The 18047-nt window shown below is 40.6% G+C and overlaps 1 protein-coding gene across 1 annotated transcript in view; it reads right to left on the minus strand.

Annotated features, from left to right (window-relative positions):
* Positions 1–18047, minus strand: part of Xrn1 (5'-3' exoribonuclease 1) — a 96592-nt gene that overhangs the window by 22334 nt on the left and 56211 nt on the right. The window contains exons 28-32 of the mRNA XM_050157293.1: positions 13057–13113; positions 12683–12815; positions 9653–9722; positions 6633–6840; positions 3436–3531 (exon numbers count right to left, since the gene is read on the minus strand). Of these exons, the coding sequence (XP_050013250.1) occupies positions 3436–3531; positions 6633–6840; positions 9653–9722; positions 12683–12815; positions 13057–13113 (564 nt within the window). The remainder of the gene's footprint in view (positions 1–3435; positions 3532–6632; positions 6841–9652; positions 9723–12682; positions 12816–13056; positions 13114–18047) is intronic.

An 18047-nucleotide genomic window follows, 5' to 3' on the forward strand; every position in this document is an offset into this window, starting at 1 on the left:
CACAGTCCCAAATAGAAACCATTTGTGGGAAACGGAAAGTAAAGAGTTTTTCTGAAAACGTTATTTTATCCAATAGTTGGACATATTTTACATGAATTAGTATGGTTCCTTGACTAGAGGTCCCAAAGCTTTCTGGTCTTAGAGAAAAAAAAAAAAAAAGACAGAGAAGAGACTCAACAATGGTAGGTTTGTCAGAGCAAAGTGCCAGTGGACTTTCAAGACAGAGGGAAGGCCGGCTCAAGAGTCTGTCTGTCCCCGATGGTCTATGGAGCCTGAGTTTTTCTTAGGATCTTGGCCATGTGTCACAAAGATCTTTCCATACATGTAGTAGGGGACTGTCCTACCACATGTTCAAGAGCACTTCAACGAATTCACAGACATACTTTCAAAAGCCGATTTCTATGACTTATGTGGGAGATGATGTACGCTGTGAATATGTTTTATTGCCATTGGCTAATAAAGAAGCTGCTTTTGGCCAATAGCTTAACAGAGAAAAGCCAGGCTGAAAGAGATGTATAGATTAGGCAAAGTCATAGAGAAGCCATGTAGCCACCAGAGGAGAAAGACATGAGCCGTCAGATGGAACCTTGCCAGTAGGTCACGAGCCTCATGGTAAAATATAAAATAATAGAAGTGGGTTAATTTAAGATATAAGATTTAGCCAGAAATATGCTTAAGCTATTGGCCAAGCAGTGTATATAATATATATATAGCATCTGTGTGTTTACTACGGTACTGGGAGGGACAGAAACCTCCGCCCACATAGAACATTATTTTTTTTCTCCATTAATCCCTACTTAACACCAGGAAGAATCAGATTTGTACGTGCAAGCAGCCGAACAACTCAAGGCCAGTGCTCAACCTCCAGACGTTTAGTCTGTCATTGTTTCTTTGAGATACATTAGATTATTTTTGGCCAGTTATTTAATAACTCCCTACCTGTATTCCATATCAGTAATAGATTACAAAAGACCTTATGAGTGGGAGCACTCAGGCCGGAACCCAACGGTACTCAACAGGGAGTCCAATGCCTTCAAAATTAGAGTGACACACCTTTAGGGCTGGCAAAGATACCAGCGGTGAGATCACCACAGTCCAAACAAGTACATACTGTAACTTGTATTAGGAAACCTGCTTTTGGCTAATGGCTTAACAGATTCTAGAACTTGAGGTTCAGTACGCAGTACAATCTACTGCTACAGGGCATAAAGTGGTTTCCAACCCAGAAGATACCTGTCCCAATTATGCCTTGAGACCAGTACAGGTGAAAGGATTTTTCAGAAAGATTAGGAACTATTATATACAAAGAACTCTAAGTGAAAGATGAATTGTCTGGGAGAAGACAGACTAGAGCTTAGGTGAGACCTGGGGAAAAATCTGAAGTCTAACTGTGGGAACTGACAAGTTCAAGGACTTAGGAGACAGAAAGAAGACAATAACTGAAACTTTCTTTTAGGGGTGGCAGCATACCAAAGCAGCAGCAGCAAGCTGTGTGGACAGAGTGGGGCAGACAGGGACTCAGTCACATCTGTAGGGACAAAAGCTCTCGATTCCAAGTTCTTTAGACTGACAACCTGGGCAATAATGATGTTAGAGACAGGAGTAAGAGGAGAGGCTTCAGGCAGGGTTAATTTTGGGACATCCTGAGGTTGATGTGACAGCACAGGATCCAGACTCCTTCTCTACAGACTGGTGATACTGGATGCGATACTTGACTAAGAGGTCAGGACCGGAGATTATAGATTAGATAGGAAAGAGTCAAAGTCATCAGTCAGGTAATAAGGCAAAAGGGGAAAGAAAACTTGTTCACTTCAGTGGAACTGTTTTCTAGTCGAATGCTGGACAAGCAAGCTCTAAGCCTTCTAAACTGCAGAGAGTAGGGGGGACCACAAGGATATGCTACTGTGTACAGCTTGCTAGAGCAAAATCCTTTGAGCACAGTATACTGGCACCTATAATCCCAACACCTGGGAGGTAGAGACAGGGAACAGTAGCTTAAAAATGCCTGTACAAGTCACCTATATATATTACTTCCAATTCTTCCTTTCTCTATTTTAAAAAAGATATTATTACATTTGATTATCTATATATGTATATAAATGTTTGCCACATGTGTAATGCCAGAAGAGGACATCAGCTCCCCCTTAGCATGATCAAAGCAACTCTTTTAAAAAGAGTATTTAATTGGGGGCCTTGCTTACAATTTCAGAGGATTAGTCCATTATCATCATGGCAGGAGCAGTATCTGAGAGCTATAACCCAATCTGCAGGTGGAGAGAGAAAAATAGAGAAACACTGGGCCAGGCGCGGGCTTTTGAAAACCTCAAAGCTCAACCCCAGTGATACACTTCTTCCAACAAGGCCACACACATCTCTTAATCCTTCTAATCCTGTCAACAAGTTCTGCTGGCTGGTGACTAAGCATTCAAATACATGAGCCTATGGGAGCCATTCTTAATTCAAACCACCACACTGATAAAAGCAGTATTCTCAAGCTAATGAATTTTTTTTTATTTGAGATAAGGTTTTAAGAGTAGCCTGGGGTAACCTCAAATTCCCTATGTAATTGATTTTATTGCCTCTTCAGCTTGAGTGATGGGATAATAGGCACATACCACTATGAATGGTGGAGTTCATTCTTTTGCCTATGTTCACATATGCAGATGTTCGTGTGTGTGTGTGTGTGTGTGTGTGTGTCTGTGCGCACGCGCATGTGCACATGAATCTGCCCTGGTTCATGTGTGCATTAGGTGTTTTGCCCACCACTTTATTTTTTGAGACTGAGTTCACTGATTCACCTGCCCTGGTTGACCAGCAAAGCCCCAGGGATCCTCCTACATCTGGCTCTGTAGCACTGGGATTAAACACAGTTATTGGTGTGCTACACCTGGCTTTTCCTTGCGGCTGCTGAGGACTGAACTCAGGTCCTCATGATTTCACAGCAAGCACTTTACCAACTGAGCCAATTTCCCAATGCCTCTCTTCTGGCTTTTATTTCTTGACCCAAGTCTCTACTCTCTAGACACTGTGCCTTTTGTCTCGTTTGGAGGTGTCCGGGTTAAGCTCGTGGGAGACAGGGAAGCTCTGCACCATTGCCCACAGTCTCAGACCTCTTCATAACCTCTGTAAATGTTTCTTCACTACCAGCATAACATTGTATATTCAAGTGGGAAAATGTAAGTAATGAATGCCATTAAGGCCTTAGTTAAATTCAAAATGTAATTATTACAATTTTGGGAACAGATAAAAATTTTGCTAAAACTGATTTCAATGAGAACTTATATTACCACTTACTGCCCCAAATTTATGTATGCCTAAAAGGAAATATGAAAATTCATGATGGAAATTGTCATGAAATTTGGAGAGAAATATATCATTGCAAATGAAAAGAGAAACTCTTCTCTTAAAACTGTCTATCAAGCAAAGAATGCCAACCTTCTCTTGTACCGTCGGCTGAAAAGGTTGGATTTTTCCAGATCCTTGTAGAGACTGCCAAATGTTGCAAAATTCATCATCACCTTTTGCAGGTACCTAGTAAATAAACAAAAATTTATATAATATTAAAAACAAAACTGTTTATTAAAATTATAGAATGATAAACAGGATACTTTCACTATTTGAACTTCTTGGTTTCCCTGCTCTGCAGCTGAGAGCAGTAATTGCTAAAGCACTATACTGGAATGTAACTTGTCTTCATAAATATACGGTTCTAAATGGTTTTATTGAAAAATACTTAAGCCCAAGCCAACTATACCATAAAGATAATACATATAGGTGAACATATAAAGATCATGAGTTTGAAGTCAGCCTCAGCTATGCAACAAGTATGAAGCCAACTTGGGCTTATGTGAGATCTGTCTCAAACATCCCTTCAAAGGATGATATAAAAATATCTCCACCAACAGGTTTATTTCTTGTTTTTTTTTTTTTTAAAGATTTATTTATTTATTATGTATACAGTATTCTCAGTACTCTGCCTGCAGGCCAGAAGAGGGCACAGATCTCATTACAGATGGTTGTGAGCCACCATGTGGTTGCTGGGAATTGAACTCAGGACCTTTGGAAGAGCAGGCGGTGCTCTTAACCACTGAGCCATCTCTCCAGCCCTATTTCTTGTTTTTTTAATGTGCTAACCTATTAACTTACTCAACCTTACACCTAAAGCCTTTATTTAAAAACCTTTACCTTTGCTGGCCTATGGCACATACCTAGAATCCCAGTATTTGGGAGGAGGTGGCAAGAACACAAACTCTAGGCCAAGCTGAGCTACCCAGTGAGAAACTGCTTAAAAACAAACAAATCTCCATCTTACACAGAAACAGCCTAATAACTTTAAAACTAGATACAATATGCTAATGGCTTCACACAGATTAAGACTGGAAAAACATACACCAAACTTAACACTGTGCCAGTAGAGATGGCATCTGCCTTTAGGCCCAGCACTTGGGAGGTAGAAGTGGAGGCAGGCAGAGCTCTCTGACTTCAGCCTAATCTAGTCTATATAACGAGTTCCAGGCCAGCCATAGCTGCAAAGGAGACCCTGTTCAAAGCAAACAAACCCCCAAAGAAGAAAAACTCAATTGTGGTTACTTGTGTAATTGGAGAGAAATTTGCTTGTGTTTATTAACATTTAATTACCTCTTTTTTCAAACTGCTTTATAATAAACATATATCAGTTTTGCCAGGATAAATGATACATGACATTTATGCTAAGAAAATATGACTGAATCTAAGACTTGGAACCATGGAATTAAAACTGTCTCACAGACAATAACCTAGTTTTTATACTCAGAAAGATGAAAAACACAATCATGAAATGCATGGCAGGAATCTGGAACTTGCTTCTTGTTAGGTTTGCACAGGAGGGCCTCAATCTCATGTGGTGGAGGATGAGATTGTCAGATTCCCCTGCCTCCAATTCCCAAGTACTAGGACTATAGGTTTGTGTCACTATATCCAAACTTGAAATTTGTTTCTGATGAATATGACATAATAATCTCCCCATTATGGTTCAAATTTATTGTCACTCATAAGAGCTACCATAGGACATTCAGATGACATAAGAAATGTAAGTATTATGCTAGTTGGTTTTATGTCAGTGAAAAAGACAGTCATTTGGGAAGACGGACTTCAACTGGGAAAATGCCTGGAGGCAAATCTGCAGTACGTTTTCCTGACTGGTGACTGTGTGAGAGGGCCTAGCTTAGTGTGGGCAGTAGCACCCGTGGGCTGGTGGTCCAGGGTGCTATAAGAAAGCCAACTGAGCTGGGCAGTGGTGGCACACGCCTTTAATCCCAGCACTTGGGAGGCTGAAGCAGGCAGATTTCTGTGAGTTCAAGGCTCTATAGAGCAAGCGCCAGGACAGGCTCTAAAACTACACAGAAACCCTGTTTTGAAAAACCAGGAAAAAGAAAAAAGCAAACTGAGCTGGGCAATGGTGGCGCACGCCTTTAATCCCAGCACTTGGGAGGCAGAGGCAGGCATCTCTGTGAGTTCGAGACCAGCCTGGTCTACAGAGCTAGTTCCAGGATAGGCTCCAAAGCCACAGAAACCCTGTCTCAAAAAACAAAACAAAACAAAAAAACCAAAGCAAAACAAAACCAAAAAAAACAGAGTAAGTTCTAGGACAGCCAAGGCTACAGAGAAACCCTGTTTCCAAAAAGCAAAAACCAAACTAAACCAAACCAAATCAAACCAAACCAAAATCAGAAAGCAAACTGAGCAAAGAGTAAGCAACACTCTTCCATGGCCTCTGCATCAGCTCCTCCCTCCAGGTTCCAGCCCTATTTGATTTCCTGTCCTGACTTCCCCTGACTTCCCTTCACTATAGACTAAGACATGGAACTGTAAGCTGAAATAAACCCTTTCCTCCCCAAGTTGCTTTTGGTCATGGTGTTTTATTACGTTTTATTAGAAATCCTAACTAAAACAAGTATCGATTACAAAATAAATACATTAAGAGAAAACAAGGACATACTACTAATAGTACCAAGATATTCATTTTGTTTGTCTTTGATACAGGACCTCAGTGTGTAGCTGTTCAGGAGTGGTCAGGATAGCATCCTTCTTTAACCTTCAAAGTGCTGAGATTAAAGGTGTATGTATCTAGTCTGGGGGTAGTGGTACACACCTTTATTCTAGCACTAGGAAGAAAGAGGCAGTTGGATTTGGATTTCTGAGTTCAAGGCCAGCCTGTTCTACAGAACTAGCTCTAGGACAGCCAGGGCTACACAGAGAAACTCTGTCTCGGAAAAATAAAACAAAGCAAAAAATAAACAAAAGGTGTGTGGTGTGTGTGTTTTTATATCAGGATCCGTACCAATTTTTAAAAAAAAAATATTTATTTATTTATCTATTATGTATACAATATTCTGTCTGTGTGTGTGCCTGCAGGCCGGAAGAGGGCACCAGACCTCATTATAGTTGTGAGCCACCATGTGGTTGCTGGGAATTGAACTCGGGACCTTTGGAAGAGCAGGCAATGCTCTTACCCTCTGAGCCATCTCTCCAGCCCCCGTACCAATTTTTTTAAATCAAAAAAGAAAACTCAGTCAAATGAAGCTTCCTCTTAAGAGTTCTCTATGATTTCTGATCTGCAGAGAGCAAAGAGGAATCAAGAGTAAGAAACTTACTTGAGTAGGGACAAAAAGTGACTGAGGAGAATGGTTGAGGCCTCCCAAGTGCCCAGATGCAGCCGATGAGTTTGAGCTGCAGTAATTCACAGCAGGCTGTGGCTTCACAATGGCTGTCAACTTCTGATTTCCAGTTTCGGATCGGCTCCCATGAGAAAGGTTCACCAAGGCACTTGTTGGCAGTCGGTAACCCCTACCAGGTGAGCACCTATAATTAAAAGGTTAGTTTAGTGGTGGGTCTGGTTGTACATGCCTATAATACTAGTGATTGACAGGAGAAAGCAGATCAGGGGTTCCAAGTTATCCTCAGATACACAAGTTCAAGGCCACCTGTACTACAGAGTAAGCCTTTGCCTCAAAAAATGGGGAAGAGGGGCTGGAGAGATGGCTCAGTGGTTAAGAGCACTGCCTGCTCTTCCAAAGGTCCTGAGTTCAATTCCCAGCAACCACATGGTGGCTCACAACCATCTGTAATGGAGTCTGGTGCCCTCTTCTGGCCTGCAGACATACACACAGACAGAATATTGTATACATAATAAATAAATAAATATTTTTAAAAAATGGGGAAGAAAAGCAAAAGCAAAAAACTGAAAATGTAATTCAGGGTTGGACCCCTGCACTTGATAAAAGGAGGGAAAAAAATCTTTTGTCAACTGTTTCAACTCTGCTACCTAGTACTATTCCTCTTTCAAAATACCATCTTCTTGCCGGGTGGTGGTGGCGCACGCCTTTAATCCCAGCACTTGGGAGGCAGAGGCAGGCGGATCTCTGTGAGTTCGAGACCAGCCTGGTCTACAAGAGCTAGTTCCAGGACAGGCACCAAAAAGCTACAGAGAAACCTGGTCTTGAAAAAAAAAAACAAAAACAAAAAATAGAACAAAATACCATCTTCTTTTACTGAGGGACACTAAAAAAGTAGAGCTCTTTAATGCCTTTCAGGTTGCTACAAAATGTTTTCATGAGAACTGCACTTACTGCTGATTCTACATTATAAGAGCACTAACATGCAGATAATCTTTCACACAGCTCTCTACCAGACACCCTGAACTAGGACTAGGAGAAAAGACATCTGGGAAACAACAAACCAAGCCGGGCATGGTGGAACATGTCTGGAATCACAGCACCGGAGGCTGAGGCAGGAACAAAATCAGCCCTGGCTCCATTTCAAACTTGAAACTAGTTTGCTAGATAAAACCTTTTGTCAAAGAATTACAAGAATAAAAAGAAAACAAAACCCCAAACCTAAAACATACAGGTGTATTCTGACAGTGTACTGACACATGGCTGTCTGTCATTCCTGCATTTGGAAGGAAGATCTTGAGTTTAAGGCCAACTTTGATCAAGACCTTGTCTCAAAACAAACACACATAAGAGAATACAAAAAGCCATGTTATATATATATATTAGATATATATGCAGCTATTGTGCAAAGGGCAGTTATGACCAAACAGTTAAATAGAGATCCAAATTCTGTTGCCACATTTGAAGAGAAAAAATTGGAAGGTCTTAGAGGAAGAAGCATATGCAAGTTTTAAAACAATGAAAGTGTTGATGTGGGAGGTCTTTCTGTATATCTGTTGCTTTATTGGTTGATGAATAAAGCTGTTTTGGCCAGTGGTTTAGCAGAGTAAAGCCAGGTAGGAAATCTGAATAGAGATAGAGAGAGTAGATGCCACATAGCCGTAGCCACCGAAGAAGAAGGAAGCCAGAACATTTCTGGTAGGCCACAGCCTTATGGCGATACAAAGATGAATAGAAATGGGTTAATTTAAGGTGCAAGAGCTAGCTAGGAATAAGCCTGAGCCATCAGCCAAACAGTGTTGTAATTAATAACGTTTCTGTTTGATTATTTGGGTCTGTGCATCCAGGAAATGAAAGTGCAGTTTCCGTTTACAAAGTTTTATATTATTATTGAGTGTGCACACGGGCAGAGCACAACGTTATGCAATTGGTTCTCTCCTTCCTTCACCTTTACTTGTATCCTGGGGATAGGACTCATTGTCAGGTTTGTGCAGCAACCACCTATACCTGCTGCATCATCTAGCTGGCCCAATAATGGCATCTTGTAGAAACCACTCAGTAGAGACTTAAGATTTTAATTAATTATTTATTTTTTGTTTTTCAAGACAGGGTTTCTCTGTGGTCTTGGAGACTATCCTGGAACTAGTTCTTGTAGACCAGGCTGGCCTCGAACTCACAGAGATCTGCCTGCCTCTGCCTCCTGAGTGCTGGGATTAAAGGCATGTGCCACCACCGCCTGGTTAGACTTTTATATCAGGAGGCTAAACAAGAGTAGCTTTAAAATTATAATTACTCACTAACTAAAACAGACACAAAGGAAATGAAGTTCACGCCAGCTTCGCAGTTACATTTTAGAAAGAAAAGCTGGAAAAGGATCCTATTTCTTCCTCCCAATATTCTAGCAATCTTTATTACAAAGTCTCAGTGATAGATGCATCACTTTGCATTAGAGCTCCCTCAAAATGACACCATCCTCCATTTGTTTTGAAAGAAAAGCGACTCGACTCTATGGCTTTAAACCCGAAAACTTCCAATGGTTGCTTTTGCCCTTCAGAGTCAAGTTTCCTGTCTCCATTACTAGATTGCCATTTACTCCTCAAGCCACAGGTTATATCTGGCTAAGCGTCTACAACTCCACTCCATTAGACAATGAAGACTCACATGCCGTGAACTCAGCGGGCTCTACTCCTCAGCCACTTAGCTAGAGCATGTTCTCTGTTGCAGGTCCAGCCTATCCTCCCGAGCACTTTTCACTCTGCTCCTCCCTCGTCACCCAGTCAGCCTCTACTCATGAGCTTGCCACATTTTAATTAACTAGACAGTCAGTTGCTGAATCTCCTTTGCTGAAATGAAAACTCCAGAGGCAGACAGAATGTCTTACTGTTATAACACGAGGATCAACTATGTTGTCAAACTGTGGGCAAACCCGCTTCAGAGACATCAGAGAGCCTGCAATGCATGTCTACTCACAAAGTACACTTATTATCTGGAATACAAACCTTATTGTTAAGCCTCCAGGAAATTCCTCATCAAATAATACTTCAAACAGCACGTCAGCTTCTCTACTAGCTGTTAAAGAGGAAGAGAGCTGTCAGAGTGGTAACCAGACAACAAGAAGCCAGCAGGAAGTTCTTAAGAGGGCCCAGATGCATTCGTTTATTTCAAAAGTTCACAAAAACATTTTAACTATGAACAACACAAATGCCTTAGAAGATCATCATGTGCTTACTCCCTGAAAGGCAACCACAACTTTTACCTTGGCAATTTAGTTTCCTATATAAATCTTTACACTTTTACTATCTACAGACACATCTGAAATAATGTATAGTAGTGTTTTGAAAGTGCTGAAGCAATACATATACACATGCACACACATATAAATATATAAGGGAAAACACTGATGTAACACATTTGTGTTTGTTTTAAAATTATGAAATTCATTCCTGTTTCCTGAATATACCTCAGTATTTCTTGTATACAAGAAATGACTATACCATCGCTTATCTGTTTTCTCTGCTAATGAACATCTAGTTTTTAATTTTTGCTATTATAAGAATGCTATTATGAATATCACATAAATGTGTCCTTTATGTAGTAGGCTAATCCTTTCCTAGAAATGAAATTACTAGGTATTAGGATATGCATTTAAAATTTTTTGAATTGAAATAAGAATATGATAAATTTTACATATTTAAACTATGTATAATGTAATAAATTTCCCATATATAATTAAAGAAGCCCAATAAATGGGATAATTATTCTCAAAGTCTTCTGTGTCATTTTGTAGTGTACATTTTATTAATCAGAAAACTATTAAAACACTGTCATTATAGACTAGTGCATATGTCTAAAATTGTATTTAAATAAGATCATATAGCTTATATTCTTTGTTGTTTGGCTTCTTTTAGCACAATTATTTTGAGAGCCATTCATTTTGAATATACTGATTTCTTTTTGATTGCTGAGAGACATTTCCTTACACAGCATCCAGTTTATTCATTCACTTACTGGCAAGCATTTTGATTTTTCTTATTTTTGGTCATCACATAAGGCTTAATGTAAATTCAAGTCTTATTTTCTCCTGGGTTGGTATCTAGGAATGGAATGACTGAGCCAGATAGTGTATATTCAAATTTTAATAACTTATCATAGCTGGTAAAATGATCTGATTATAACCTCCAGGCCCAAATGGTAGAAAGAGAGAATGATTGCCACAAATTATCTTCTGACTCTCCACACACACACTATGGCACCAAAGTGAGCATGCACACATCCCCTTTCTCTCTCTCTCTCTCTCTCTCTCTCTCTCTCTCTCTCTCTCTCTCTCTCTCTCTNCACACACACACACACACACACACACTGACATACCTAGAGTGAAGAAAAAGAAACAAGGAAAAGAAAAAGAATTTATTGAATACTTGCAATGCTAGCAGTTGGGAAACTGAGGCAGGAGGATGCTGAGTTTGAGACCAGCCTGTGCTACATATTATGTTCCAGGACAGTCTTGGCTGCATAAGCAAGGCCATGTCACAAATAAAGGAAACAAACAAAACCAGACATGGTAGTGTACAAACAAATTCCAATACTTGGGATGCGAATGGGCAAAAATCATGAGTTTGAGGTTAGCCTAGGCTATGAAGAGACTATGTCGAAAAATAAAAATACCACTCTTGAATTTAAAAAAATATTAAAGGACCTACCAAACTACTTTTCAAAGTGGCTGTATCCACATTCTCACTGACTTGGAGTTCTAGCCACTCCACGGCACTGCTGCTACTTCCTTATTTTCTTTCTTTTCTCTTCCAGGTAAAGGCTGACGTAGCCCAGGTGGTCTTAGAACTCACCCTGGAGCCAGGGATGACCTTGAACTTCTGTTCCTACAGCCTCGACCACTGTGTTTACCTGTGGTGCTAGAGACTGAACCCAGAGCATTACTGCACGCTAGGAATGCAATCTATCAGCTCAGCTGCACCACAAGCCCCTTTTCATTTAAGTCAGTCTACCTGGCTCCCACAAGTTGTCTTCTGACTTCCAAATGTACCCATACACAATATGCACCTGGGCAGTAAGCCACTAAGTTTCTCTACAGCTTCTGCCTCCAGGTTCCTACACGGTTTGAGTTCCTGTCTTGGACTCCCTCAGTGGAGCACAACTTGGGATAAGTAAGCCAAATGAACCCCATCTTCCCCATGTCGCTTTTGACCATGGTGTTCATCAGAGCAATGGAAACCCTGAGACACTCAAGTTCTCATGACTTCTCAGGATGGGTCCTTATACTTATTAGCAAGCGCTAACAGACTATCTCCTTATCTCTATTTTCTTATTTTTCAGACAAAGTCTCATCCTGTAGCCTAGACTGGCCTGGAATTCTCTATGTAGCCAAGGTTAGCCTTGGACTTGTAGTAATCCTACAGCTTCAGCTTCCCAAGTGCAGACCACCACCGGCTATGATCTAGTTGTATTCCTAAAGGCAAATTAATATGCAGAATCATCTAAAAATTTTTCACTGTAAACAACATAGTGTTTATTTAGAGAGATTTCTAGATTATCAGGCTTATTCAAACCTATGGATTATAATGCAAATAAAGGCAAAACTATGACTAAGATTGGTCAAGTTTCAGAGTGATGAAAATTTCCTTTTAGTTTCATACAAATGTAAGTATGCCTCTAAGATCCTGTTTTAGTGTGATGTACATAAACTAGGTTACCAACAGCTCTTCTCAAAGATCCTGTTTTAGTGTGATGTACATAAACTAGGTTACCAACAGCTCTTCTCTAAGATCCTGTTTTAGTGTGATGTACATAAACTAGGTTACCAACAGCTCTTCTCAGCGTCCCTCTATTCACCCACTTCAGATGACTATGTGAAAGAGAATAAGAAAATTTTCTCTGGAAAGAAGAACCAAAAAAGTAAAAGCACTTAAAGCATACAAGGATTTAGCTTTTTCTCTGATGGGTTTTATGCTTAGATGCATATGACACACAAAACTATGCGCTACTTCACAACGTGAATGCAAATGAAGTCTTACCTCCTTTAATTCCAATGACGGTGCCCCGGAGGCCGACTGGCACTGAGAAGTTCTCTCTCACGTTCACGACACGATCAAACAGACGGAACTCTGCATCCCGGTCAGGGATGACTCCATGCTGCTGCTCTAAGGGCTGAAAAGGAGAGAGCATGTGTTCTAAGGCAGAAAAGGCCTCACCACACTGGAAGCCTGCTTGTTTGCGGAGGCATGGTCTCATGAGCGCAGGCTGAAAGCAAACGTCTCCTACAGCCTCAGCCATCCCCTAGAAGAACCAGCAGCCTCTGTCTCCTGAGTGTTGGGATGACAGGCAGGCTTGAGACAATGCCTGTTTCCTACACAGAACAGCCACTCTGGACTCCTCTACAGACACTTACTCTGTACAGCAGGTGCGGCTTCACTGTCACGCGTACTTTCTTATTACTCTTTCTTTGCTGAAGAAGAGAAAATACAAATAGAAAATTATAAAACCATTCACCAGTTCCACCATTTATGAATTTTACAAAGCCAAACAAAAACATTAATTTTACGAATACCTAAGGTTTTGCATTTGCAGGAGTGAAATAAGATGAATACAGCCTAAAGTCTAAAATATTGTTATTTTAGGTATTATGTGTGGAGTTGGTTCTCTCCTTTAACTTTATAAAGAGCCCAGAGATCAAACTCGGGTCACTGGGTGGCAAGTGCTTTTATACTATGGGACAATGAATAGTCTTGTACCCTGTAAAGATCTGTCACTTGTATAGGTTTAATAACAGTAGCTAGGCAGAAAGTCTAGGTGGGGTGACCAGAATAGGAGAATTCTGGGAAGAGGAAAGGTTCAGTCTGCAGTCATCACCCAGATGCAGAGGAAGCAAGATGAGAATGCCTGATAAAAGGTACAAAGCCACGTGGCTAACACAGACAAAAATTATGGGTTAAGATGTAAGAGATAGCTAAAAATATGCCTAAGCTATTGACCAAACAATGTTGTAATTAATATAGTTTCTGTGTTATTATTTGGGTCTGGAAAGCCAGGAAACAAATGAAGTCTCCGCTTACAGCTTTTTACCTGTTAAACCATCTTTCTGGCCCTATTTTTTGAAGTAGGGTTTCACTATGTAGACCTGGTTGTCCTGGAACCTGCTATGTAAACCAGGCTAATCTTGAACTCACTGATATCCATTTGCTTCTGCCTCCAAAATGTTGGTATTAAAGGTACATGCCATGGCCCTAAATACTTATATAAGTTTTAAAGTAGAATATTTAAGTTATATTTAATTACTTTTATTTTTAAAATTTTTGTGTGCATGTGAGTACGTGTCATGGCCTAGAAATGGAGGTATGAGGACAACCTGAAAATGTCAGTATGTCAGTACTCTTTCACCATGTGGGTCCTGGGGCTTAAAACTCAAGTTTACTGGACTTAATGACAAGCCCGTCTACCCACTGAGCCAGCTCACTGACCCCAGTTAATTGTTTTGATGTACAAAACAGAAAAATTCAAAGTTAGGAGTATATGTGGATTATTATTTTAGACCACTCAAGTGCAGCAGTGAGAAGGGGATAAAGTTAACTTCACAGCATGAGTACGTGAGCAGGTCTAGAAAAAGTCCCCTGCCCAGTGCTGGTGGCCGAGTTCATGTCCTTAGTGGTGCTAGGGGAGCATTCTACCTGGAGCTGTAGCCCAGTCTTGCTGTGAGTACATCTAATGTGTAACTCTGCCCAACCCAAGAAATAAGCTTATTATGTAAACCATAAGAAATTTACTTTTGCCATGTGGTGGCGCATGCCTTTAATCCCAGCACTTATGAGGTGGAAGCAGAGGCAGGCAGATTTCTGTGAGTTTGAGGCCAGTCTAGTCTACAAGAGCTAGTTCCAGGACAGCTAGGGTAGTTAAACAGAGATCCTATCTCGAAAACAAAGAAACAAACAAACCCCTTACTTTTAATACAGAAGATTTTATATATATAAAGATTTATTTATTTACTATGTATAAAATGTTCTGTCTGCAGGCCAGAAGAGGGCACCAGAGTTCATTATGGATGGTTGAGAGTCACCACGTGGGTGCTGGGAACCGAACTCAGAACCTGTGGAAGAGGTGCTCTTAAGCTTTGGGCCATCTCTCCAGGCTGGAAGATTGTATTTTGTTTTGAACTTTATATAATACTTTTTTTTTTCAAAAAAGAATTATAAAGAATAGTCAAGGAAAGTTTTTTTTTGAGGTAAGGTTTTACTGTGTAACTGGGTATCCTCAAATTAATGATCACCCTGCCTCAGCCTTCTGAGTGCTGGGCCTACAGGCACCAGTCACCATGCTATGCTAAGGAAGATTGATCTATAAAAACATTATCTGGGCCGTGTGAGGGCTTGCTCAAGTCTTAACCTTAGACCAAGTGACTCAGAACTAGGTAGTTGCTCTTTTGTTTTTGCTGCAATAGACTGGAATTTATTTTGTCGGTTTAAAAGAAAATATAAACCAAAACAATCAATCAATATTTACACAACCCCCTCCCCCCAAACATTGAGAGGAAAGTGGAAGGAAGAAAAGGAATGTATTTCTAGGATAAAATAATTGTTAAATAAAGTCTTTTCTTTCTAACTTTGATAAAAAAGATTTTCACTCCCAAGGTCACAAGATAGACTAAGCAGCTAACAAGGCCAGCACTTCCAGTCTTAAGGCAGGAGGGAGAGAGTAAAGATGGAAAGCCTGTGCTAGCAGAGCAGGCTATGCAGGAAGGAGCTGCAGCGAGCCGTAGGGAGCTAGCCATAACTGCTTTGCTCCCAGGTTTCTGGCCAGACTTACACTTTGTGGTCACATCTGGCCATGAAGGAGCCTGGGAAATATACACAGGTGAAAACTTGGACTTTGTTACAGAACAAATAAAAAATAGGTTGGTTTGGGATATAAAACAGTAAGGAACCCCATCTGCCCCTGTGGTCCCCAGTCACACACATTCCTATCTCTATGTGTGCAGAACACTTTACTTCTCATAACCACGTGTTCCCTTTGACAAACTCCTGAACCCAGACCTGACCTGACACTCACACCTCTTGCAGTCAAGTTTACAGGAATCTCTAAAGGTCTAGTCACCTATAATTCTGGACAACTTAAAGCCAAAATTAACTCATTTCATACTGACAGAAAAGAGATCATTAGACAGTCTTTCTTAATGTATCATATTGTGTAAGTATATGTAATTTTGCTTTGAAACTTTATTTTAAAATTAATTTAAAATTAATATTTTTTTAAATTTAAGAATAAATGAATAAAAACTTTTCTAAGTGATGGAAAAAAATAAGAACGGTTCCTGGCCAAGAATAATTCAATGGAAGCGTGTCACTATCTTGGCATGGTTTTGAGCTTTAGAGTGTAGTTTCTCACATCACCCATTACGGTCCTGTCAGAACTTCAGAGGAAGCACGGTGCAGCCTCAAGCTTAGGGAATGAGACATTGCTCTAATTCTCTGTATCTCAGAACCAAACAGACCCAGCTTCTTTCTTTTCCTTTCAACAGGGCCTTGCTATTTTAGCCATGGCTGGCCTGGAACTTGCTAAGGATGGGCTGGGTTGTACATTTATGGCGATTTTCCTGTAGCCACCTCCCCAGTGCTGGGACTGCAGGTGTGCACCACCATACTTGGCTTTTTAGGACCAGCACTTAACTAGATTCCATGGTGATTTACTTGTACCTTAAAGTTTAAGAACCACTGCTCATGAGTGAAACCAGAATGTTTAAAAATGTTCTTTCATTATGAGAACTACTGTCTAGTAAGGAAAACTCACACTTTGTATGTGTATGAGGTGTGTGAGGGATCCAATCCAAATCTCAGACCTGTAGGTAAGCACTCTACCACTGAAGCACGCCATCGCCTAAAAGCCCTAGCTGTCCTGGCACTCACTCTGTAGACCAGGCTGGCCTTGAACTCACAGAGATCTGCCTGCCTCTGCCTCCCGAACACTGGGATTAAAGGCATGCACCACCACTGCCTAGCTAAGAAGTTTCTATCATTTTCAAAATGTTGTATGTGTTTTTTTCTTCTTTTATTACTCTAATGCCACACTAAAACCTAATTACACTCTTTTCACACATAAATATACTTTAAATTCTTGCCTTATTTATGTGCTTACATTGTAATAAAACAATAAACTATAATTTTGTACATACATAAGAGTAAATATTGTGTGTGTGAATATATGAATGATGCACACATGAGAGTGTGTGCCTACAGACACACATGGGGAGGCCAGAGGAGGTCAGATGGCCTCCTCTATCATGTTCTGCTTTAGACTTTGAGACAGGGTATCTTCCAAAAACCTGAAGCTTGTTCTTACTTTACAAGCCCCAACTAGACTGGCAGCTAGCACACCCCAGAAATCCTGTCTGCCTCCTAACCACTCTGTCCCCCACCAAAACCCCCTAAAAAATGCTGGGGTTTTGGTCATGTGTGGCCATGCCTGGCCTTCTACGTGAGTACAGGGTTTCTGAACTCAGGTCCTCACCTTTGTACAGCAAGCAGTCCTGTCTAGTAAGTCATGTTCCTAGCCCTGTTTTTATTTTTGAGACAGTGTCTCACTCTAGCCCTGGCTGGTCTGGAATTCACTGACACAGACAAGCAAGGCTGGCCACAGACTAGTGCAATCTTCCTATGACAGTCTCCCACATTCTGGGATCACAGATGGGAGCACCATAAAATTCTTTGCGTCCAAATGAACTCACTGGCCTGAGAAAAGTTTCTAAGTATTTATTTTTATTTTATGTGTGTATATATGTCTGCCTACAGGTATGTAAGTATATCACATGCATACACTGTCTAGCAAAGGCAGAAGGGGAAGTTGGGTATTCTGGAACTGAAGTTATAGATGGTTTTGGGCTACCATGTGGGTGCTGGGAATTGAACCCAGGTCTTCTCTAAGAGCACCAAGTACTTTTAACCATGGAATCACCTCTACAGTCCCTGCTCTGAATAATTAAACTGTTAGGATTGAGGATGTTATCTCAGTGGTAATGTCCTTGCCTAATTCACAGTATTGAAAACAAAACATGGGGGCTGAAGAGATGGCTCAGTGGTTAAGAGCATTGCCTGCTCTTCCAGAGATCCTGAGTTCAATTCCCGGCAACCACATGGTGGCTCACAACCACCTGTAATGAGGACTGGTGCCCTCTTCTGGCCTGCAGACATACACACAGACAGAATATTGTATACATAACAAATAAATAAATATTTAAAAAAATTGAAAACAAAACATGGCACAAGACAATTCTCTTGGCTGTGAGCCTATTAACCTTCCCTCAAATAGAAAAAGTCACACAGTTATGGTTTCCGTGGCTCTCGCCACAGCATCTGAATGTTTTCCATAGGAATCCAAGCACCACCACCACCACTG

Source organism: Alexandromys fortis, unplaced genomic scaffold (assembly GCF_014885135.2).
Source record: "Alexandromys fortis isolate MF-2015 unplaced genomic scaffold, M_Fortis_MF-2015_v1.1 scaffold_85, whole genome shotgun sequence".
In the NCBI taxonomy this organism is placed as follows: domain Eukaryota; kingdom Metazoa; phylum Chordata; class Mammalia; order Rodentia; family Cricetidae; genus Alexandromys; species Alexandromys fortis.